Below are 8,709 nucleotides of genomic sequence, written 5' to 3'. Positions count from 1 at the left end.
ACTGTTATTCTGGTCTGGTAATAACAGTTTGAGGGGGTGTGTTAGACAGTGTAAATGTGTGCGTCAAGTCAACATTAGTTGACTTGACTTATGTCTGTGTGAAGCACTTGTGTGCCTGTATTAATTCTGTACACATATTATGTTTGTCTTAAATAGACAACATTAACTCTGTAAGAACTATCCAATTATTGAATAACAACTTTATCACTTTCTCACACTACTCGTTTGTTGCTCAAGACTATGCACGCTAGACAAGTCTGTCAATTTCTTCCGCAAGGCGATCTACCTTTTTTTCTTTTCCTCATGTGATTCCATGGAACGTTTTACACGTTACGTTTAAGATGACATTGACATGAGATACGACAATGGCGTTCTAGATAACAAATTTTAAAGGTCCACGTTTGAGCAAACAACAGAAATATCAAAGATAATACATATTTGTCTTAACATTAACCAAATCAATCAGTACTTAGAGTACTAAACATAAATTAAGTTTTTCAGAAACAAACTAAAACCATCAAGGGCGCCTTCCTTGCTCTTGGCGATTGATTGATGGAAGAAATAAAATGCATATGGAATTTATAGAGTCTGGCTCGTGAGCCAAGCGTCTCCATCGATATAGTATGCTCCGATGAACGGCTTTGCCTCATGGTCGCTCAACAATCTTGCCCACTGCACTCTCCCCGTGGCATTTGCACCAGGGCCACTGCATTTGTATTCTCCATAGTAGACACTCCTAATCAAAATGCCAAAATTAGTAAGTACAGTAGTAATCGGTTGGAATGTCAATCGGCTCAATCATAAGAACATTACATTAGTCTTTTAGTGAGAACCCCACTTCTGTGAACATTGTAGGAGCATATCAATAGTCATAAGATTTTCTTAGTGTGCACATAAAATCAAATTTCTTGTCAAATATGAGTTATTATATCAAGAGTGTACCAAACATGAAAGAAGTAAAAACTAGAATGTGAAAGCTGGTATATGAAACAAAAATTGATGGTGTATGTGGAAACAATTTTGATTTCGAAATATTTTTAAAAAACCCTAATTAAGCAAGCAATTTAGCACGGAGGGAGTAGTAAAAAGACATCTGAAAGAAAAAGAAAGGAAAAACAACTCAGAAGTATAAATACGATAATTGCATATAGCTTGTTGGCCTATAATAATGTTTTAGAAGAAAAAACGGGAAAAATATATTTTTGATGGGTGCATAGACATTATGCATCACTAAGGCTTTAATATTTGCAAATGATGCACAATTTGCATCCAACTCCGGAAAATAGCATATGATATCCAAATTTGATACGAAATGTTAAACGATTCTTTTTCCCTTCGAATTTATATCCGAATTTGTAGATACAGTATAATGATAAAGAAAACAACAAATGTTTGTATTATTTTGCTTAGGATAAAGATACTTACAAGTGACTTTTTATACAATTTTAATTAATCGTTGAAAGAAATGAAGGAAAAATTTAAAACCAAATGTGGATATATTTTTGGATATAGCTGGAAATTTATGATCCGGTATGCGAATTGATCCTAACCCGACACATTTTTACTCGGTTCATCTTCGACTATTACATAAACGTGTCAGGTTAGGATTGGCATTTAATTAGTAACCCGTCATAAAAAAGGCCGGGTTGATTACCTGTCAACCCCTCATACATTTTTAATTTTCTTCATTTCAGGGTTTCATGCTCAATTTATACTCATGTTTCCCAAAATTTTGGAAACGAAGGATGTGATACCTTCATGTTTGAATTCATATATGATATTTTACATGTTCTCGTAAAAAAATTAAATATGTGAATCAGATTTACATTCTCGGATATTTGATGTTTAGATTGTGAATATGAACAATCCATTACATCTTTACCGCGTTTAATTTTCATTGTTCGACTGATTTCATTTGATCTGACTAATTTTATACACTACTATTTTTATTTTGTTTCTGGCGAGAGCCTAAATTCTACTCCTTCCGTCTCTAAATAAATAATTTATTATTTATTTTTCAATTTTGTCCTTTACCAAGTGATACTTTTTTTATATAATATATTTTTAAAACCAACCTTTTATGATAATTAATGTTGTTAAATATTACTCCAGTATATTGGGTATGGGATGGCCACTCAAGCACATATTCAAATATTAATGGAAATTGTATTGAGTTGAAGCATAAGGGAATAAAATAAAACAATGGTAAAAGGTTTGGATGTTTGGTTCTTTTAAAAATTCAAACCAGAATATAGAAGGTTTGAACCATCTTTTATAGCTAGAAATGTTGTTTATGGTTCGTATTATCATTTATAGTTCGTATTTACGTTGATGCTTCGAACCTAATACTGTATTATTGGAGTTGAATTTCCATACTAGGTTTCTAGGTATTTTGAAAAAGAGAAAGGGTTCTTTAGGTATTTTTTATGAACATACATTTGCGGGATACTCTCACGAATTGGAGGATACTAAGAAAAGAAAACGTTATGAAGTAATTTGAAGAACCCCATATCCAAATAACTAAGGTAATGGCTAAATTATCCTTGATTAATCAGTGATGATTAAGATTAGTTTGTTAAGCTTAATTAGATAATAAATTAGTGTGTTAAGACTAAACTTAGATTTTGATTTTATCTTTTAAAATGTTAGTTATAGAACAAGGAGAGTAGATTTTGGAAAATTTGAGTGATGTGAGAGATTCTAGTAAGGGATTTTATTTTGGGATATCCTCATCTCACCAAGAACAAGAAGGTGCTTACAGTGATATATGTGTGTTAATTATATTCGTCAAATTTCAGACAAGAGTCGGCATTACTAAGTTGATGAAGTCAATATCTAAATACATTCGACATAGCTGACATTTTCTTAATATGCCTATTGTTTCACAGTCGTCATTGGTTACATTTTTCCGAACATGCTGAATCATAAGTCGGCATTGCGAGTATTGAGCACGACAATGCCGACAGACACCGATTTCAATACAGAGATAAGATTCAATATTAGCCAACACTGTCGGCATTGCATTCATAATCAAAGCAATGCCGACAGCTGAAGTCGACATTGGGTTTATACTTCGAGCAATACCGACTTCTGCCATCGGTATTGCGTTCAACAATTGAGCAATGCCGAATGTTTATCTGTAACTTCAATTTCATCGTCCTCTTCCTCTTGTTGATTTGCATTTACATGTAATCTATCTTGCAAAACTTTTTTAGGTTTCTTTTGATCCATAATTCCGACTCCAGGATCAATTGATGATAAATAGAGAAGTTATGGAAGAAGAGAAGAAAAAGATAAGAAGAATCGGCAGTTGGGAAGAAGTGGATACTTGAATCAGGTTTTAAATATTTTTTTATATATGATAAAAAGGATCATAGTCATTTCGTCACTAACGAAATACCCATTTAGCCTAAAGGATACAACCATTAATTAATATGCAAGAGGGTAACTGCAAATTATAATAACTCCTAAGTGCAAGGGTTATGGAATCAGTGTTTCTAAAACTCACTTACATGAAAATCGAATGAGACACTACGTGAAAAAGTGTTTTTCGGAAAGTGAAAAAGTGAGAATTAAGTGAGAATTTCACTTGGGCAGTTGATGATTAACCTCCCAAGTATATATTTTATTATTTAATAATAAACTCACCGTGAGACCCACATTAAAGAGTTTTAATAATTTAAAACTGTAAAAATACTTGAGAGGCGCTTAAGGAATTTCTTTTTCCCAAACAGCTAAAGATCGGTCTCTTAATCTCCATCATGACACACTCCTCCATATAAAGGAGTGTGTGAATGAATTTAAGTGACTAAATGAGTGTTACGATTCTATAGTAGCATTTAATTTGTTTTTTTTTTCTTTTTTTTTAATCAAACTTCTTCATTTTGAATGGGTGTTCTCATTACATGGCCCTTTCTGTAACCGACTAAGATAGGGAGCTCACGTCGAATTATATTTCTTAGAAAGAAGCTTTAGTTTATGGATCATTCACTTCCGAATTAAATGACCACTTGGATAATATGAGTGGGAATAAATAGTTAAAGGATGGCGTTGAGGTGCCTTCCGGGTTTTTGGTGAATAAAAATTAAATATATCTTCCCCAAAGTATTCGACGTGTTTCTGCCTAGAAACATTATCCGGTCGGATTTTATTTCCGGATCTTAACAACAAAAAGTTTATGAAAATCTAAGTCCAGTTATCATTTTCAACCAAAATCTAAATAAAGCAAGGTGAGTATAAGAAATATTTGAGAATATAAGGGTCACTGATTTTTACTTTCATTTGAAGCTTTTTTTTTTGGACTAGAACACTTGTCCTTTACAAGATCCGTATGGGAAGTATTGAGTCTATTGACAGTAACAGATATACCAATCACGTGATCTGACGGTTAGGATCGACTAGGATTTGTTTATTTTATACGGAATGGTACCCAAGCTAGGAAGTAGGAATGACACCCGTTATAAATCATGAAAAAATTGGAATGATTAATGTGGCTCTCAAATTAATACTCCCTCCGTCCCAAATTAGATGAGCGAGTTGGTTTTTAATTTCGTTCCAAAATAGATGCGTTATTTCACTAATCAAGAGGATATTTTTAAAACTACCATTTTAATTGATTATTGTTGCTATAAGAAATATTTATAATTTGATAGCCATGTTTATATTCGTCGCGTAGGTGTTTTAAAATACTTTTCAAAGATATAAAGTTTACGAAAAACCGTGGTATAGTATAAGAGATATATCATTTCTAAATTTTACTAGTTATCATCCATAAGGGTATTATTGTAAAAATACTTAAATATACTCCCCTTTCCTCCGTGCCTTAAAAATTGTTCAAACTACATTTGCTCATTTAACTTGGGTATTCTTTTTGAATACAATGATTTTTCTTGTGTTTTTTGTGCTGTGTGGGCAGAACTTTATATAATTTAGGTGGGCTTGGTTTACCAAGCAGCTATAATTTAGGTGGGCTTGCCAATTTCACATTTGCGAAAATTCTCTAGATACGAAGCAGTGACCTAAAATGTTTACATACCGTTCACGTTTTTGATCTCCCCAATCATTCCAGCCTTGAGAAAGAACAACTTTGTCCATGAAAGTGTATGAGAATATAACGCGTGAACGATCTCCCCAAGCTCTACCCAAGTATAGAAGGCCACTACCAGTTACTACACTGTCTTTAAATGAGAACCCACTTGACAATGATGAGTTTGTTCTCTTTTGGGCCGTCATTGATGCTACCTTTGTTGCTACTGAGTTCAAATAGCAAGTCTACAACAGTGTACCCAAAACAAAATTCTTATCAACTTCAAATCAGGCCATTCCCTGGAGGTTGCCAAGATAAAAAAAATAAAATAATTCATTACCTCGTATAAGGATCTACCGTAACCGAAAATGAAGTCCACGGATCCTTGAATGAAGCAATTCTTGAAATAGTGAAGTCCTTTATGATCATAAAGAGTGTCTTGATACCCATAGAACGTACAATTGTAGAATGCAGCTTTGTTTCCGGATATGCGAAGAGCTACTGCTTGCTCTGCCAATGTTCCAGTCACGTGTGGAACTGTGTTCTACATAACAATCATTTCTTATCAAAATTACACCGATATGTAACCGAATTCCCAAATATGGTCCTACAAAATTTCACTGGCAGAACCAACTGGTAAGCAGTTTGATATTTGACAGGACATTTTTTCTCTCTTCCGAATCCAAAGAGTGTGACTATGAATAGAATTTTGAGTAAGACAACACTAGGACTAGGCTATTTGAGCTTTTCATTTGTTTTTTTTATAGTCACGGAACATCTACATCTCGTTGCATTCCTAGATAGGAAAGATTTTCAACCTCAAATAAAAACTGGAAAATAAATAAACACAGAAAATATGAATTATTACCTCAAATATTACGTTGATGGCCACAAAATAGTCAGAGTTAACCGCGACCGTCGCACTATGAAATGTTGTCAATGGCCTTCCGTCATCTCCTATGGTTGATGCAGTGTCGTTTCCGGTTATGGTAGGCGGGTTCTGAGAATCCCCCATGAAAGTAATGAAAGGCTTTGCTAGAGGGACAACAATTTTCTCCCTAAGCAGTATGATGCAAAAACATGAAATAGTCAGGGTTGTCAATGCAAAATCATCTTTCTCATTAATTTGCAAGAAACATAAACTTAATATGCGCATAGATATATTATACCTGTATAGACCTGGTTTGATATCCAAAATGGTTCTTCTTGTATTGTTCAAAGGAATAGAATCAATAGCCTCTCTGATAGATGTGAAATCACAACTTCCATCCTGACTAACACACATCCTCACTGTACGCAAGTCAGCCCTCCTTAGCTTTGAGTCCACAACACTTCTACCGCTTCTTTTCCGGTGACCAGCCGTAACCATGCCTTGGTTTGTTTCCCAAGTAGTACTAATCTTTTTCTTATGGTTTTCGACATTCCATGATACCCATTTCTCGTAATCATCATTTTGTCTCTCTAGATTACTACCACTGCTACTCCATGACAATGAGCTTAAAGAGAGAATGCAGAGAGAAAAGAGAAAGATGGAGATGTGGACTGGAGTACTGGAGAAACCAGCCATGGAATTAGAGTGTTTCAGAGATGAGTAGAAATGTGAGAGAAAGAGGGTTTGATAATGAGAAAATAATGGAAGGGAATGGATGATTTTATATTAGATAATGTAAATTGACTACACACTCTTTATACGAACAAATCTTCACTAAATTAATCTATTTCCATCAAGTTAGTGCTTTGTTACTTCATACATTGCAATTTGGCAAAAATTGTGGTTTAGTGATATATGGTATCTAATAGTATACTGTAGTAGCCGATGTCACTTTACCTCGTGATAAGGTTATTAGGTGATAATAGCAGCGATCTGAATTTGAAACTTATCAACACCAAACTTTTTATCAATGGCTATAGTGTAGTGTAGTATGTACCTATGTAGCTCTCTCTCTATTTTCCTATTTTCTCTCTCTATTTTCTCACAGGAGAAATAAAACGAAAACCCTAAAACTTACAGCGCCGCAGTGCTCAGATCGGCTCCTTTGGAGTTGATCTGAGCAGATCAATCTTCATCTCTAACCTTCTTATCCTATCTTATTTCATCTCTAATGTTTAAGCTAGCTTTTGGTTTTGTTTATTGGGTTTCTTTTTATCTCTCTTGTTTCATCTGTGTGTTCTAGGTTAACAGTAGCCTCTTATTAAGATCTGAGTTCTTCTAATTGGGATTCTGTTCTTCAACAACCTCTCTTAGTCTCCTCTAATCTTGATTGAATCTAGTTTTTAGTTTAATTTTTTTTTTCTGTTTTCTAATTTTCAGCTCTTGTATTCCGATTCTCTTGATTGAGATTTTCTTTTACTGTTGAAATTTAATCTTTGAAAGGGTCTGTTGTTTAAGTGGTTTGTTGTAAAGGTTGAGTTGTCTTGTTCAAGATCGATTTCAATCAAGCAGTACTAAAGATTCACATCAAGCGAATCCACTTCAACCTGTCCTCATCAAGACTCGGGGAGCCAGCAACAGCAGCAGCAGTACAGATCATCTCTAGTCATCCTGACTCTGTTTAAGATTTACATTCCAACAACATCATGTTTTTCAAAGATACAGACACGGACACAAGCTTCTACAAAGACACCTAAGACACCAAGACCGATTTCGACACCGATCCAGACCTTCCCGTACCGATTCAACCAGGTTATAATCGTATTAGATTATACTTGTTACCTTTGTTACTGTTACTTTGAGAAAACAATCGACAATTGGTCGGATCTATGGATCCTTGCATACCTATGTCACCTGTTTTACTATGAATCTAGAAAAAACCCTGAGAAACGGATGGATTTTTTGATCCTAACATCTCTATTGATTTTAGATTTGTTGTATGGTTTGGATGTGTTGCATTTCATCCAACCAAGTCCGTTTAAACTTGTCTTGTTACAGCTGAATCTGTTAGGAATGGTAGGAATTTGTGGTCAGATTGGGTCCTGAAACTATGACTTTAAGTGGTTTGGTTGTCATTATCGTCTGTTTGAAACTATTGTAATTGTTGGATACTTCCAAGTCAGTCCTGTAAATACTTTTAATTTTGAATCAGAGTTTTATGATGAATACTATTGAGGCTTGCCTCTTTTTCGTAAAAAAAAAGGTAGTATGTACCTATAGATCTGGGATCTAATCTAGTTGTTTCAAATCTTAAATGTGACTTGCATTTGCGCATAAGAAGGACTCTAAACTTAAAATTACAGATCTTTTCATTCTTGATTTTTTATGGCGGTTTTATTTCTATAGGGGGCATCCCGGGCATGCCTTTTGATGGGTATGGTCCGACCTCTAAGCAGACTCACTCCACCGGACCTGTTCCATAGGTGGGCATGTCTGCGTGACATCCTTTGTTGCCGCATAAACTGATGATAAATTTTTGTCGACTGATGCAGTTGTCTTGATGCAATATGTACGTTTGTGTTAAAAGTTTGGTTCCTTCTCCTCTGTCGCGTACTTGTTTGTAAGTAGCCATAAAGCTTGGCAAGCAAACAAGGATATCGATCCAAAAAAAAAAGAAAAAAAAACAACAAGGATAGGGTTTAATTGGTTTCTAGCCATAGGGTTTAATTGGACTTACCAAAAAAAGAAAGGCTTTAGAGCCAAGAATAATGGACCTAACTAGAGCCAAGAAGGATAATGGACCAAATTCGTA

General features: G+C 34.6%; 1 protein-coding gene across 1 annotated transcript; it reads right to left on the bottom strand.

Annotated features, from left to right (window-relative positions):
- Positions 1-358: 358 nt before the first annotated feature.
- On the bottom strand, positions 359-6,797 carry LOC113333153 (probable pectinesterase 53). The gene is made up of 5 exons (XM_026579660.1): positions 6,196-6,797; positions 5,895-6,084; positions 5,367-5,570; positions 5,036-5,271; positions 359-736 (listed from the first exon to the last, which is right to left on the bottom strand). Exons 1-5 carry the CDS (start codon positions 6,591-6,593, stop codon positions 580-582), a joined length of 1,185 nt encoding a protein of 394 aa, XP_026435445.1. The 5' UTR covers positions 6,594-6,797; the 3' UTR covers positions 359-579.
- Positions 6,798-8,709: the final 1,912 nt, after the last annotated feature.

This window comes from Papaver somniferum, unplaced genomic scaffold (assembly GCF_003573695.1).
Source record: "Papaver somniferum cultivar HN1 unplaced genomic scaffold, ASM357369v1 unplaced-scaffold_132, whole genome shotgun sequence".
In the NCBI taxonomy this organism is placed as follows: Eukaryota; Viridiplantae; Streptophyta; class Magnoliopsida; order Ranunculales; family Papaveraceae; genus Papaver; species Papaver somniferum.
The sequence above is the reverse complement of the archived record's forward strand: the minus strand, read 5'-3'. Positions and strand labels throughout refer to the sequence as shown.